This window comes from Vanellus vanellus, assembly GCF_965231255.1.
Source record: "Vanellus vanellus genome assembly, chromosome: Z".
In the NCBI taxonomy this organism is placed as follows: Eukaryota; Metazoa; Chordata; class Aves; order Charadriiformes; family Charadriidae; genus Vanellus; species Vanellus vanellus.
Window position 1 is genome coordinate 11,488,528 of NC_138908.1, and position 16,350 is coordinate 11,504,877.

The 16,350-nt window shown below is 45.1% G+C and overlaps 1 protein-coding gene across 1 annotated transcript in view; it reads left to right on the forward strand.

Annotated features, from left to right (window-relative positions):
* Positions 1 to 8,726, forward strand: part of MUSK (muscle associated receptor tyrosine kinase) — a gene marked incomplete at both ends in the record, with an annotated part of 53,435 nt that extends 44,709 nt beyond the window's left edge. The window contains 3 exons of the mRNA XM_082497137.1: positions 199 to 390; positions 5,896 to 6,044; positions 8,050 to 8,726. Of these exons, the coding sequence (XP_082353263.1) occupies positions 199 to 390; positions 5,896 to 6,044; positions 8,050 to 8,726 (1,018 nt within the window). The remainder of the gene's footprint in view (positions 1 to 198; positions 391 to 5,895; positions 6,045 to 8,049) is intronic.
* Between the last annotated feature and the right edge of the window lie 7,624 nt (positions 8,727 to 16,350).

Below are 16,350 nucleotides of genomic sequence, written 5' to 3' on the forward strand. Positions count from 1 at the left end.
TGCAAGCTCTGGAGCAGAAGGTGGCCTGGTGGCTGTTTGGGGGACATGGCATGACATCTTGCTGCAAGGTTCTTTCAACAGCCCTGCTGCACCTCCCTTTTCCGTCATGGAAGAAACCATTCCTGGAGGAGATGCAGCTAGTTATGTCCTGTTTGGGGGCCATGAACACACTGACCAAAAACTGCTCTGTCATTTCAGAGAGTCAGAGACACCGACACTCACCACTCTGCCCTCTGAACTCCTCCTGGACCGGCTGCACCCCAATCCAATGTACCAGCGCATGCCCCTTCTTCTCAATCCAAAATTGCTCAGCCTTGAATATCCCAGGAACAATATCGAATACGTGAGAGATATTGGGGAAGGAGCATTTGGGAGAGTCTTCCAAGCAAGGTAAGTGGCCTGTGTGTGAGTTTTCTTTATCTGGAGGTACCTGGGAAAAATCAGGCAACCAATTGTCTGGGCACTGGAAATCATTCATTCATTCACTCAAACCAAAATCATATGCATGTGTACCAAATGGCACACTCAGGCTTGAATAACTGTTTCTGTTGCCCACTGCTTTCTGTTGATATTTGTTAAAGTTTTGTCACAAATGAGTCTCGTGTTCTCTGTAGTAGATGTAATGTCTTACTCGCATACCAAAATCTGGTGTAAAAGCTTAGCTAAATCTATCATCACTGTTTTTGCCAAGAGTATGGCCTGTGACATGTGACCTATTGTGAAATTCTTGCATTTCCCGGTATTTACGAATTGTCAGTGTGTGGTGTCCTCCATTATAACGCCAACACTGGCCAGTAACTACCACAGAGGGCAATGTGTCATGCTACAGCTAGGACCTGACCCAGTTTCCATTTGATTCAGTGGCAAAACCAAACCAAAGCAAACCAAAAATCCCCTAAAAACCCAACCCACTTAGGCCACCAATTGTTTTTTTTTGTGTGTATCCTCTTTAGTTACTCATTTTTTATTCTTGGAATTTGCAGACATTGTTGCCTGTTTTAAATTTAAGGTATTAGATGAGATCCCAGTTCTGTTAAATCTTATGGGAAGTGAGATCATGCACTTCTTTAAATGTGAAAAATATTTCATTGAAAAACCTGGAGATGAACCCAGTCCTGACTAGGCTGAGGTGGATGGAAGGTGTCTTGTTAGCCTTGACAGATTCCGTAATTTCTGCAGGACTGTCTTTGATCAGTACTGGTCTCCTCAGAAAATCCCATCCCTAAATTCCTGAAAGAAAGTGGACAGTCTGTCCAGTTCCATGTTTACTTAGGATGATTTTTTTTATCCTTTACAGTTAACAAGTAGGGGGAAGTGACTGATTTTGTAGCTGTATCTGGAGTAGTGTATGATGACCTCAAAAAACCCAGGGGAGTATCAGAGTCCCACCATAGGCCAAGACCTGGCTGGTGGAAGTGCTCCCGTTGACTTCAAAGACAAAGGACTTGCAAAAAGCAGTCATAATTGCAGATAATTTTCATGTTTATAGTTATGCTGTTGATGTATCCCCTAGGAAATGAGTTACGTGCAGATTAAATGTGTTAGAGCAGGGAAAAAATTTCAATAGCGGTGATTGATTTTTTTTTTTTTCTAATGAAGGGATGCATTTTTTCTAATGGAAGAAACGCAGGCATGCATTTCTTTAATACAGAGAGAGTTAAAAATAACAAAGTTTGAAGGGTGGGCAGTGGGAAAATCACAAATGCCTAGCCTATGACTGATTGTTAGCCTGGATGGCAAAGTCAAACACATCTGAGCTTGAAACAAGAACAAAGCTGTAGGAACTGTGCCACAGCTGTGCTCGGGGCATTGCACACCAGCTGGCGCGGGGGACAGGGCAGCCCTTGTCCCAGCCTCATCATAGCGCTTGGGATGCCCTGTGGAGCATCTCCTTCCTGCTCGGGTGGCGGGCGTCTTCACCACACTGTGGATGCACCAGCAGGGCAGGTGGTCTTCCTGCCCAGTGCCTCTTCGGCACTTTGCTGGGAGTTCCAGTATAATTTAAATGCTGCATAGACCCTTCTGAGCTGCAAAACACTCTCACGCACATTGAGCAGGATCTCTCAAAGGGCATTCAAGTGTCACTAAAGCACCGGGTTAAGCAAATGTTAAAGCGGCATAGAGACCTTTTATGTGAATTTCATCCACCTCAGTGCTGCAATTTCTTTTAATTAAACCTTTTTGCTATTGTCAGTGGAAACTGGGATAAAAAGACACACACACACACACAAAACCAACACATCTTCTTAGCCAGCTTTTGCAAAGTGGAGAGTACCATACCCTGAGAAAATCCTGCTCTCCTTGGCTCAGGGAAGGAGCCACAGAATTACTGCTTCTGAGGGGCTTCCTTATTTTTATTAATATCTCTCTCAAAAGTCCCTCCAAGGCCTTATATTTCCAGGGAACATATAAGCCACTGGCATTTCTGTGCACCACTGGCAGATCAACGCAGACTGCTGATCCAGTAGCGCCAGCTGTGCATCCCTCCAGGTTACTAAAGCTATCACAACTCAAATCATTGCCTTCCTGTCTCAGATGGATAAAATGTACTTGTCTACGTGTGTTAAATGGACATCTCGAGCTAAGTTTAGCAACTCTCTTACTTCTCCTTGTCTCATGTTTCTCCCTCTCCTGTAAACACAGCTCTGCACCCACTGCCAGCGATGCCTTTGCCAGTTGGCTTGCTCAGAGTCCTGATTCAGTGTTTACTCACTCCTGGGTCAAGCAACATGTTAGGACAGGAAGCGTCTGGCTATCATTTAGCAGCTTCTCCTGAAAGGCTGCTGTATTCACTGGGGGCACCTTCACACTGGAAAGGATGAGGAAGTAACCAGTTATCCTAACAGATGTCCTTAAAACAAGATTCAGGACCTGGCTCAGGTCTGTACTGACTGGGTTGTGATGGCCTACTCAGGATCCTCTGCCCCTGGGAGGACCATGCTGGCCCCACATGCCACTGAGCACCAGCCCTGTGTGATTCAATGCAGACCAGCATGCAACTTTTCTCCAAGAGCTGGAGATGCATGGTCCAGGCTGAGCCTGAAGCCCAGGGTTGCCTAAACTCATGGATGTGGGGTCTTTGCTAGCAGGCCAGTAGACCCCCACTGTGAAGGCACAGCTCATCGTCTCTGCAAGATACAAGGCTGTCCCTAAGGTTGGAGTTTCTCTGACAGAAGACTCCTTATATTCTTGCCAAGTGCAAAGGGTGTTTCTTTGACCTGCTGTCTCAGATGTAGTTCAAAAATAGTGTGGAAGTTAACTAAAAAAACACACAACAAAATGAGCCCCTGCCAATTCAGAGCACTCTCCTGCCCACATATAAATTTCTCCAAAGGATGGGGTAAAGGTAGGTCTCCACCAGCCTTAGTAGATGTTAATTGCATCATTTAATAATCTAACAGAAGCTGTTAGATTTTGTTACCTCAGCTGTGATGCTGAGGAAAATGGGGGACACGACACAATCTCAAATACAGGTTCAAGCTGCTCCTCAGTTCCACAGTTACTGCTCTGGAAAGAAAACCTGACTGGAAACTTAAAGTCAGGCACTCTCTATAGGTAGGCTGAGGGTGAAATCTCTAATTGCACTGCTGGTTAGTTCTTTGAATGGCAGCTTCCCAAAAGCCAAATACCGGTGTTGCACAAAGCCATCGATGGTGAAGGTGGTGAGGACAGCAGCTGTCCATCCCATGTGTAAACAGTGGACATTTCTCCTAAGCATTTATATAATAACAAGAGAGGAAACCCAAGGTGATTTCTGTTGATACTTCCCAGTTCTAGAAGAAATTTACCTATTTTCTAGAAAACACTTCATGTTCTGGCCTGCCACCTGAATTCTCCTGGTTTCAGAAGCTTCCCATTGCTCCCCTGCAGAGTGCCCCTATCCCTTTGTGCGAAGACTGTCTTTTGGGCACTGAAGGGGTCAAATTCCAACAGCTCTCTGCCAAGACTGCAAACAGTCTGTCTCTGTTCCAGATCAGTGTGATTTCCCCAGGTCTGCTGAGAAATAGGCTGAAGTAGCAGATGAATTACCAAGGGTGAAATTACTTGCTGTGTGCAGCTTAATCTCACTTAAGTTACATTTAGGTTAGTTTACATTACGGGATTTAAGTGAAGAGTAGATGGATGGGTGTACTTCAGGCTTTAGCCTGGGGTGAGCTTCTTTCTCCGAAGCGTGCAAGACAGAGCTGTGCCTGCCCCTGCTTTGGCACTGCAATAGGTCTTCTAGCCAGTGATGAGTGGCAATCTACAATGACACTGTTTGGAAGAGATAAAGGCCCTCCTCTTTTTACTTTTAAATGCTCTACTGGTTTCTTCAGGCTGTTGCTGCTGACTTTCTTGAGCGCTGAGATTAGACAGCAGCTGGTAGGTGCTGGTACTTCTCCCCTCCTACTAGATTGGAAACTTACTGCCAGCACAGGGGAAAAAAAGGAAGGTATTTTGCTGTAATGGAGGCAGTAGCAGACAAGTGTGGAGTCCGCTCCTCTGCTACAGCGTGCCAGACCTCCTCGCCCAAGTGTCTCAGCTGTGATCTGGCCACCTGTGAGATTCCTTTCTCAATGGGCACCCTGCCATCTTCTGACATTTGACATTTACAGCATCCAAGTGCATCTGTTGCAACTGCCATATGTCTGGAGTAGATGACAAGGAAACTGGAAGTTTGCTTTGGAAATTGTAACCTCCTCTTGGGGCTACTGAGCAGTAAAACAGCCTGGCATTTGAGCTAGGGGAGGGCAGTCTGGCTGGTGTAGTAACACGACATGTACATGGGCGCTGCTCTCTATTGGCTCTGGGTGGCTACCTGTGAGGAACGTGTTTTAACTGCAGGACCCCTGGGAAGAACTGGTGGGGCAACAAAATGCACATCTGAACTTTGATGCATGTTTGAAGAGCAGAAAGTTACTCTTCTTTGGCAACAGTTACCCCTAAATCTTTGGCAAGCCCGTCTAATTAAACTTGTTGAGGGTGCAGTGACCTGTGGATAAGAAAACAAAATGAGACTGTGTTTGCTCCAAATCAGGAAGCTCTGTTTCCTATGGATTTGTGTCTCTAAGCTCTAGCTAAAGATTCACCAGTGTCTTAACACAGGTGTATTCATGAATTACCTTGTTCTTCAGACAGGGCACATGTATGCCTTGTCCTTTCTGTCCTGTCACCTGTTTTCACAAAACTTGCAGGAGCATAACTATTTCCCAGACTTCAGCTCCACCATGTTAAATTCAGCTGAAAATAGCCAATGAGTTTATAACTTGGTGACTTACAAGCACACACACATACAGAGAACAGCGGCAAAAGGCTATTTTCCTTAAAAAAACAGATGAACATATGTACTGTAATTGTAATTTTCACCCTATTAGTAGCCAGATGTACCAATGCCACCATTTAGTGAGGTATGGGACAAGATGCAGTGAAAAGAGGCTCTTTCAATATTTTCATATAAAATAGGTTTATTTTTAGCTCTGGTAAGTTCAGTCTTTACACCCTGAAAGCTATCTGGTAGCACTGAAGAGTCCATTCTGCCCTCCATGAAGTTTCTGATGTGACCTCCAATGCAGGGAGAGGGTATTACCAACCTGTTATTCATCTACCTCTTTACCGGTCATATTAATGAGTCTGTAAGCAGAAGGAGCAGTGATCAAAACAAGCAATACTGGATTTAGCCCCCCCCTGAACTAAATTGTATGTCTCTGTACTATGCAATGCAGACATGTCCATGAGGTGATGATGGTCTTTCATATTCCTTCAGTTGGTGCTGGGACCTTCAACCCTTCAATCTTTTTTGTTTTCTTTTTCTTTTCTTTCTTTCTGTCAGTGTCTTCTTTTGCACCAGAAACAAACCCTACACTTGGTGTGCATGCATCCATCCCTGATGCTTTCCCTTCTTCCCTCTTCCTGCAGGGCCCCAGGGCTGCTGCCGTATGAGCCTTTCACAATGGTGGCAGTGAAAATGCTGAAGGAGGAAGCTTCTGCAGACATGCAGGCTGACTTTCAGAGGGAGGCAGCCCTCATGGCAGAGTTTGACAATCCGAATATCGTCAAGCTTTTAGGTATGTGAATGAGTTGCCCATGTACAGAGTACTACCTTCTGCAAATCTGCTGTGGGGCTGTTTGGGGTGCAGGGGTGAACACATATGCATGACCAGCACCTAACACAAATGGAAATGCTGGTTTCTTTTGCAAGAGAAAATGCCTCTTGCAAAAGAGGTGAGCTTTGCTATCTGCCACTGTGTGCTCTGCTAGATTGTCCACCAGAACGAGTCTCAAAATGTAGGTCGGATGCTGTTGCCTTAAGAGGATGGTGCATCGTACTAAACTGTCCTTGTCCTGCATACTGTTGACCGTCTTGCTGCCTGGCTCTGCTTCCAGTTTAATAACATTGGCACAGATGTCTCACAGGGAAGGCACGAGCTTCCTGGAGCTGTGATTTATTTTGTGGGTACTTAAAAAACCCAGACACAAGTCTTGTTAGTTTTATGGGTCCCACTTACTATTGTGATGTCTGAATACTCACCAGCATTAAAAAAACAAAATGAAACAAGTAAACAAAAAAAGCCAACCACAAAAATGGTCTCTCCTTCCCTTCCCAGCTGAAAGGAAACCCTAGTTTATTGGGTTTTTTTGGAAGTCTTGACGCCACAGCTTGGCCAATAAGGCATTCTCCCGTGAAAGCTGTTAACCAAATTTTATTTCAGTAAATTTTTAGTTTTTGGCTGAAGTAGATGTTGCTAACCACCTTCACCTGGCAATCCTGCTCTAAGCTGTTGTATGCAGATCTGATCCCTGTGAACAGGCAGCTGAGGTCTTAATTTATTTCAATAGGAAGCTCCGCAAATTTGGAAATAGATAAATCCTAGTTTTGGGAAAGCTGAGTTGATACTTTGGCTACAGAAAAGAAAAGCAGGAAATGCCCCAAACTCAAATAAACATTGTGTTTATTGTCAACACATTTTAGGTCAGGAAAGGGCAAAGGTACAGGAACAAACTAGTTTCACATTGTGGACGTGTGGGGAAAACAGCCATGTTGTTGAAGACAGCTTAGATGATAAAGCTCTCACATACACTCCTCATGCTTGTCAGATCCTGATTTTATCACTCTGGGAACAGCTATCTGTTTTTCCTCAAAGATTCAAGTGTTAGGTCATCAACAAGAATTTCAGATTTCACAATAAGTTGGATCACCAATTGCTAAATGATGGCCCTAAGAAAGCAAAACATGTACATTTTAAGTGCTGGCTTTTTCTGGTTGGCATTTTAATAACAGGCATGCAAATATTTTTGCCATATCACTGTGTGCTCAGTAAAACTCATGGGAGTGTACTGTACTGATGCTGGCCCCCAGTGAAGCTGGTGCAGGGCCAAGCATGTGCCCTTAAGTGGGACTAGCTTCTGCATCAACCAGATGTGGCAAATCTCTCCTTTCTGATGTCTGTTTTTTCTTTGTCTTTCTTTAATTTTTGAGTATCTGTCATGCCAAAAGGAATTTCTGCAACAAAAAGTTTTTGCTGGAGCTGTTTAAAATAGAAGAAAAACACAGAAGCAGTTGTGGTGGGACACAACTATATCACTAATAGCAGTAGCAGTATGGGGGACATCCATGTCAGTATAAGAACAGTAATTACAACAAACAAAAGAATTAAAAAATACTGCAATTAGAACTACAAAGGTTACTTCCTGAAAATACATCCTTCCAGTTGCACTTGGGAAGAGGCAATACTTCTGTTAATGCCAACTTAAGTGGGATTGGGCTCTTAATTAAACATAGCTCCAGCAGTGTAACTTTTTCCTGGGATGTCCAGACAAATCAGACAACTGCATGACTTGTTAGCATCTCCCACAGAGCTCAGCATTAGATCCCTGGTGAAGGAGCTTCAAAGGCAGAAAGGAATGCATGCGAACTTGATGGTATTTGCATGCTTCACCTTTCTCTCTGTCCCTTCATGCATTCTTGAAACACTCCCCTTTGTGTAAGTATTTTTGGATTTTTTTGGTTTTGCACAACAGAACCCTCTTTGCTCCCCAAATGACCTGCGTGGTGCATCTGTCTTCTTCCAGGTGTGTGTGCTATTGGGAAACCGATGTGCCTGCTGTTCGAGTACATGGCCTACGGGGATCTCAACGAGTACCTGCGTGACCGCTCGCCCCGCAACCTCTGCAGCCTGGTGCACAGTAGCCTGGACGCACGGATCCGCCTCCCCAACCCCTTGGCACTGTGCTGCACCAGCCAGCTCTGCATTGCCAAGCAGGTGGCTGCTGGCATGGCATACCTCTCTGAGCGCAAGTTTGTCCACCGGGATTTAGCTACCAGGAACTGCCTGGTGGGAGAGAACATGGTGGTCAAAATTGCCGATTTTGGTCTGTCGAGGAACATGTATTCAGCCGACTATTACAAAGCGAATGAGAATGATGCCATCCCCATCCGCTGGATGCCCCCTGAGTCCATTTTCTACAACCGCTACACCACAGAGTCTGACGTGTGGGCCTACGGGGTGGTGCTGTGGGAGATCTTCTCCTATGGCATGCAGCCCTACTACGGGATGGCTCATGAGGAGGTCATCTACTATGTGAGGGATGGGAATGTCCTCTCCTGCCCAGATAATTGTCCCCTGGAGCTCTACAACCTGATGCGCCTCTGTTGGAGTAAGCTGCCTGCTGACCGGCCAGGCTTTGCCAGCATCCACCGCATCTTGGAGCGCATGTACGAGAGGGCTGTCGCCACCCCGTCGGTCTGAGGGATACACCCAAGGGGTCCCCTGTGTCCACCTGTCCAGACTGACTCGGACCGGCCCATGGGCCCCCAAGCAGTGGCTCTACGCGAAGCCCCTCTTTAGAGGGAGGAGGAACAGCTTGTTCCAAACAAGAAGTGTGGACTGCACCCCCCTATGGTGGGCTATACCTCCCTGAGTGGGACTATATCTCCCAAATGACAGGGCTGACCCCTGGCCACCAAGCCTGGACTCCTTGGGTTGGCGAGGGTGCTGGCCATGCTAACTCAGTACCTATATTAAGCATTTCCAGGAGCACAGAGTTCCACAAGGAAATCAAACTAATGTTTTGCTGAAGGCACTTCCCTTCCTAACAGGTCCCTCTGTGTCCTTCTGCATTTAGGGTCTGGGCTTTTACCTTATTCTTCCCTTCCTCATATCTTTTCAAGTGTTATTTAAAAAAAAAAAAAGATTGCAGAATTCAATCTTTTTGGGGATACTGTTTAGTCTTTTGCTTTTGTAGAAAAGATGTTTCTGAAGCCATAAGCCACTTTTATTTTCCTTTTCACTTCCACCTCCTTTTTGACAATCATGAACATAATATTGACAGTCAAAAGAGGAGCCTGCAGGACCACTGGCAGTCACCTGCATCTCGTGTTACATGGATGAGCAAACTCCTGTTGAGCACAGAGCCTTATGTTTTCAAAAGTAGGAAGTCCACAGTGAGGTTCATTTGCTCTTTGTTAAGATATCACCCAAAAGCTTTCCTTGAGCATTGCATCCCATCTTTCCTGCCTTCCCCTGCAACAACGCCATTTGGTGCTAAGGAAGAAATTCAGCTCAAAGGCCTTCTGCTGCACCTGGTAGGTCTCCAAGGCGTATTTGTTTGCCTGTGCCTGTACTATGGTCCTCACTGTGCTGAGAGCAGGGAGAAATGCAGCCCCTCTTGCAGAATGTGGCAGGTTATGTTACTTATTTATCTTCTTTTCCCTTCCTGTCTTTGCCTCCTATTTCTGGTTTTCCTTTCCTAACATCAGCTCCTAATCCCTGTAAGCCCCACCGCAACTTTTGCTGGCCACCTGTCCTTGTGCTGCAGTTTACAGGCACAAATGTAAGGAAGGTGGATGCCTGCCATCACTGGCCTTCAGAGACAACCTGCCAGTTCAGAGGGGCGGAAAAAGAGTTCACACTCCACACGAAGTGTTGCAGAGTGTCCATCTTGCAGGGCAAAAATGAGGCTGCCTCAGTTACACGTGGTCCACAGCCCACCTCCAGGCACCAAATGTCATTTCTCTACTAAGAATCCTCCAAATCTTAATGGATACTTCAATGCCATAGAAAATTATTTTTCCATCTGAGGACAGGTTTTATGTTTTAGTTCCTTGGGCAGTGAGGAGCAGTTGTGCCAGAGCCTCATCGCTAATACGAAATACAGTCGGAGGCAGGGATGCGCATAATCCCTGCAGAGCAGGGGTGCCAGTGAGTAAGCAGTTGGTGTGGCTTCTGTAGCTGGGACACACTGGTTGAGTCTATCCAAGAAACAGCAGTGGAGAGCAGCCGTCTGTAGGGCTACCAGTAGTAGCCTTGGTTTCTGAATGGTAAGCCTGAAAAGCTCTGCCAACCATTGCAAAGAAAAAAATGGAAAGCCTGTGCCTTCCTCTGCTGTTTTCCTGTAATGTGAGCTAATCTCTGCTACTTTATAACATTATAACTTTGCCTTCCTTTTATTTTTTTTCTTTTTTTTTTTCCTTTAATAACTACAGTTCATTCTAGTTGTGGCCACAAGGACATACTTACACTTTAGTGTTTTCAGACCACTAGTATCAATGTCACTTGAAGCAAAGAGCTCGCAACTACTCAAAACTGTGGTAAGAAAGAGGAAGCCCTGCTTGGGCTGCAAAACACTAAAATGCTAAAAACGCTTGGGTATCAGCACAGTGAGCACAAAATGACCAGTGCTATCTTACTCACTTAGCAGTCCTGCCATCATGCTACCGTGACACAACAGTTTACAGAGGTCTGGATGCTAACCTCTACTGCCCCCCAGAGAACCCCGATACCCACAATTTGAATAAAATAATGACTGGGGAGTCTTACATAGCTCCTGTTACCACATTATGACCACCTCTCAGTCCTCAGCATTAAATTGTGTTAGGTTTTGTCAGCTACCTGGCTGTCCTCCCTGCTCTGTGGCTGCAGGGGTGAGGCGGAGGGTCTGGAGGGATGGGGGGTAAGCTGCATCCCCAGCTGAGCGGAGGTGCCTGCAGCCTCTGCCGAGCTGAGCCCCAGAGCAGAGCTCAGCAGCTGCTCCGTCTCTGTAACGGACGGTGCAAATTCAAGAGCCCTGCAGTGCTCACGGCAGCAGGGCTCTTGTCACTCTCTTCAGAGGGCAGAGTCAGGCCTTGTATGTGGGTAGCGGTGTGGGTCCAGGTACCCAGCACCTTCTCCTAACCTGGAAGGTATCTTACACCAAGCAGAGGGTGCAAGGACAGGCTGTAAAACCTGCATCACGTGCTAATGTGAACAAGCACACCCATATACAGTACGAAGGACAGTCTGCCTTTCAGCCTTCTAGCATCCCAGTGCTGGCTTCAGTTGCTCGCTGTCCATTTCCCCCAGTTCGATTGCTTTGAAACCATGATCATGGTTGTCTTCTTGTTTTCATGTGGGATGTCTGTAATGTCATGTGCTATGAAGTTTTCCTCACTTTCTTTGTGAAAGAGGGACTCCCACAAACTCAGAAGAGTAGCCCTTTTCATTGCACTTTCCTAGCACAAATGTTTAGTGACCCCATGTTCAGGTCAAGGTGGGCCTACAGTTCTAAAAGAGTGGAAAACTTAGTTTTCCTTGTCCAGCATTCCAGCCTTTGCATTAGAAGCATGCATTGAAACGTGTGGTAGTGAGTGACTGCAGGTCAGGATGGAAAATACTTCCTGCGTTGTAAGAGAAAAGAGATCATTTCAAGATTGACTCACAGAGAAGCTCTCTGCAGCATGCTCTCCAAGGACGATAATCGCTTCTGCATCGCGCTCTGGCAGGAAGGCTTAGCACCTTAATGGTGATGTCTTTTGAGGATTAAATGGTAGATGGACTTTCTGCTGCCTCGGCGCATAGCTGGATTTTACCCTGAGAGTTTCCTCCCGTTGTACGCTTTTCAGTTTGCTACAAGCTGGAGGTTGAATTGCTTTCATGATTTGCCTTCTTTCACAGCCTTCTTTTCTCCTTCTTTTATTTGAGACTTCTGCTTTCTTCAATGTATGTTATACAGTGTTCTACTCCAGAGACTTCTAGACTTTTCTGTACAACTATCGCATAAGTCAAATTATTTTGAATGGGAGTAAACAGAGGGATTGTGAAAGAATAGAAAAGAAAGGAAAATTTGTTACTTGGAATTTTTTTTGGAAACAAAAATATTTTGCATTCTCTAGTTTGGATTTATAATTCATGCAGAGAAAGAAGATGAACCAAAAATGCACAGTTTTGTGGGTGCTTCCCACTGATGGCAGAGGGAGCCTTGCAGTCAGTGGCACTGGATGAGAACGCTGAGGAGAAGAAGAGGACTTGCGGCACATTTGATGTACCCATTCCCTCTGCATGTGCCCTGCCTAGAGCATTTACAGCACGTATACAGCTTTATACTGGATGACATATTGCGACAATTCGATCAACCAAATACCACAGAAATCTTCTCATGTTCCTGTGACTCTATTAAACAGTTGCATTTAAAATGCATGTTAAAAGCATAAATTCCATGCTTGGTTAGACACTGCCTGCAACATGATCAGATTTGGTTTAGAGGAGTTGCCTCTCAAACACATTGTGGACTAAACTCAACTGTCTGGTCTCATTTCTCCAAGGGGATATAATAATTATTATTCTGTGATTGTTTGCTATATGTTTCACGAATGATGGCTTTGAAAGACATCCCAAGCAGAGATGTACATTTCTCATTATCCCAACCTGTGTAACTCATGTGTGCAATATTTTATAAATAAAGAGATACCAGAAAAGGGTAATACCAATTCTGACCTCTCTGTTCTCTTCCTCCTCCAGCACTAGATTTGTTTCTGAAAATGGATGCATTTAATTTGATTAAAACAACTTTAATATCACAATAGTTACACTGTAGGCAATTGCAGTTATAATTTAACCTACTATGTGTGCTCAAAGGCATGTTTTTTCAATGGATTAAATTGGGTGCTATAGGGACACATTAAGACACTATAGACTGAACAAGATGCTTCAAATGAAGAAGCTGTTTCGGTTGCTCTGGAGGAGGTTGTTTTGCAGGACGGCATCCAGGACAGAGCGGGAGAGTGCTGGGGTCTCAGCATGACGGGCTCCTGTCCTGACACTAATGATGCGAAGAGGAGAGATAGAAAGTTGTTTTTACAGCAGCGTGGGTTGGAGTCCCTTCACCACTTTCCCAATGTGAAAGATGTCTCATGTAGATGGGAATGACATCTGCCTCCCTCCTGACTTCTGTGCCTGGATTCTGATCTCACACCTAGATGTGCTGGGAAAGAAAGTGCGGTATAAAATCAAAAGGGAATGGAGTTTGCTGAGCGTAGAGCAGACCGCATGAAAGTTTGTCACTGATGGGTTTGTCTAATGTAACTCCTTTTTCTGCATGGGATTCTTGAACATGAACTCATTCAGTAAGTCTATGGGAATTTTAACTATTTTAAAATTCATTGCAAATATCTGACAATCAGGACTGGGGAGCAAAACCAAACTTCCTGACTGCAATTAGCCCAAGTAGCCAGGCAAACCATGAATTACATTATTTTTTTTCTTTCTTTTTCTTTTGTTCAAATGTGATGTAAAATCTTTTCTTCAAATAGTCTTGTTTAAAATCTTAGGGAAAAAAAAAAGTGTTTTGTAAATATATCCTCACTGAGAAAGTTAATAATGAACTAGGAAAAAAGTTGCATTTTTGTACTTTCAATTGGGGGGAATCATATTAAAAGGGTTGGTTCTTACAAGCCAAGTTTTTTTAAGGTGCAAAGAGAAGTGGGACTCTTGTTTCCCATCACAAAACCAAGTGGTTTTTGAATCTTTGGCAATGCATTTTTCTAGCCTGGGCTAAAAGGCCACCCCTATGACAGAACCTGTCATCTTCAGCAGCGCAATCTCTGCCAGGCTCCCCTCCCTCCAAGCCCTCTCTGAGATCACCTGAACTGGCCAGCACAAGTAGATGTCCCCAACGTCATGAGTCACCCTAAGTATTTTGCGTAGTGCAGCAGTAATGTCCTGCGTGAAGCAATGATAATAATATATAGCTGGGGAGAGCAGATGTGTATAATGGCTTATTTCATTTTCCTTGGCTTTTATTTGTGTTCTTGTGAATGCATATGTCTGTGTTTGTGTGTGTGTACGGGAGCGGACAGGATGAGGAAGCACGCTTTGTGCAGGGTGAGAAAGAGGTTTCAGTCAGCCCTAGGAGAAAATTTGTGTCTTTCAAAACCTTCACTTCATCCATTTCCATTCTGTTTAAAACTTACCTTCAGCTGGATGTAATGACATCTTGCTTCCTCGAAGGAAACTTGAGGACCTAAGAGGCCTTTGCCAAGTCTCTGACATGGTGGTGACGTGGGAGTTGCTGCCCTTCTCTGCTGCTGGTGTGGACCTCTGAAGTAAATGTGAAACTGCTTTTCATATTTCATAAAGAAATCAGAGGCTGCCAGTGGTTCTCAAATGCAGGACTAGGATCTTTTTCTTATAAGCAAGAAGGAAAAATAGGGAAAAAAAACAAAAATTCTGTTGATTTACCAACTCCACCAAGGACATAGAACCTGCTGTAATAATGTAACAGATGTTTTTCAAGTTTCGCAACCTTAGGAGAGAAAATATGGACTCATTCACTAGAAAATCTTTAGAAACTCACTTTTTTATACAGACTTGCTGTACGTAGCCAAGAGCATTCCCTAGAGACATTGCTCCATACTGGTGGTACAGTGGCCAGCTTTAACTGTATAAAGGGTAATATCTGAGGAGCTCAAAGCTGCCTGTAAAGCCAGTACCTACAATTTTCCTCAACGCAGGAGGCAGTAGTCCGAAGTGAAGGTCATACTTTATACCACTGACAAATTTCTGCTCTTACATAGCATCTTCTAGCATACTGCATATTTAGGATTAAGTAAATAAGAGGTTCATCAGCAACTGATAGACAGAATGTTTTATGACAGATTTGGACTAACATACAATCAATTAATTAATTGACTATATTTATTAAAGGAATATTTTATTCTGCCTGCTGGGATGCTTTAAATCTCATGCCATTTATAGGCTGATGTGTTTACTTTGACTCAGATAACCACACTATACATTTCTACTGGGCATGAGCGAACACGTTGAGGTACTTGTATGTTTACCTGCCCTCCCCCACAGCTCTTACGTAAAAGAGATGTTACAGCTCAGGAGTTTATGTAGGCTAGCAAACTTTTATGTAAACAAACAGCTTAATGGAAGAGGCGATCTGTGCAGAAACGAGGAGTGCCGGATGAATGAATGGGGGTTATTCACTCTCCTGGATGGTGAGCTCATGCTGTGCTAAATTTAACTTCTTATTTAAAGCAGTGCTAACTTCACAGCAGCAACACTGGAGAACAGGCGGGCTTTGCTTACGGTGAAGGCGATGAACTTCCTGTGGCTGGCGGGGAGCAGGCGGGATGACACAGGATCTCTGCGTGGAAAGGGCAGGAGGCAACGGGGCGTTCTTCACTGGAGGAGCATGCCATTTTCCCAAGGGATGCAATACCAGGCGTGCTCACTCCCACGATGGATTCACTCAGATTTGGTTGGAATTTACTCCCAGTGCCTTTGCTATCCTTCCTCCTGTTCTGGAGCACAGTGAGCCGTGTATGATGGTGTCCTGGTGCTCCAAGACCCTGAACTCCCCACACCTAGTGGTCTTCTGAAGGAAAGCAGCAGGACAGCCCTGCTCCCCTCTCCCCTCTCTCCTCCCAAGGCTGCTTTCATCTGCCCACAGGGTCTGGGCAGGTGTGCGTCTGCGGAGCGGGGCAGCGCCGGCAAATGAGGTGCATGTTTCCACAACTCCTATGGCAGCCAAGGGATGTTGGCTGCGTGACGCCTGCTCGGACCGGTGCTACCCCTGCCCCAGGCAGGTACCCGACGTGTGATACGGCTGCAAGTCTCCGTGGGGCTGGGAGGCTGTGCCTTGTTTAGAAAGAGCTCCTGGCGAGGACTGTACAAAATGTTCAGATCAAAACCTCCAGCAACGCAAAGCCACTTGCGTTTGGGTGTCATTACTCCCTCTGATGAGGTTTGCTAAGAGGATCTGCGAGCCGCTAGGCTGCTGGTCGGCTCCATTTCAAGAGAAACTGGCCTGATTTATAGCTTGGCATTGGTAGCACATTGCAGTCCAACAGCTGTGGACTGGCAAGGGAAAGGACAAGACAGCTTGATATCGGTATGTCTTGCATGTGAGATCTTCCAGTCTATAGCAAAGCATGCTAATGATCTGTCCTCTCATTAATCTAGGATGTGAAAAATGGTGGAATACTCTCTGGCACCAGGTGGCACCTGTCTAGACAAAACAATAAAGTTTTTAGCCAATATTTTATACTGTGTAATGCACCACATGCAGACACAACACTATAGTACTAACACGCTGTGACGGACAGGGTTG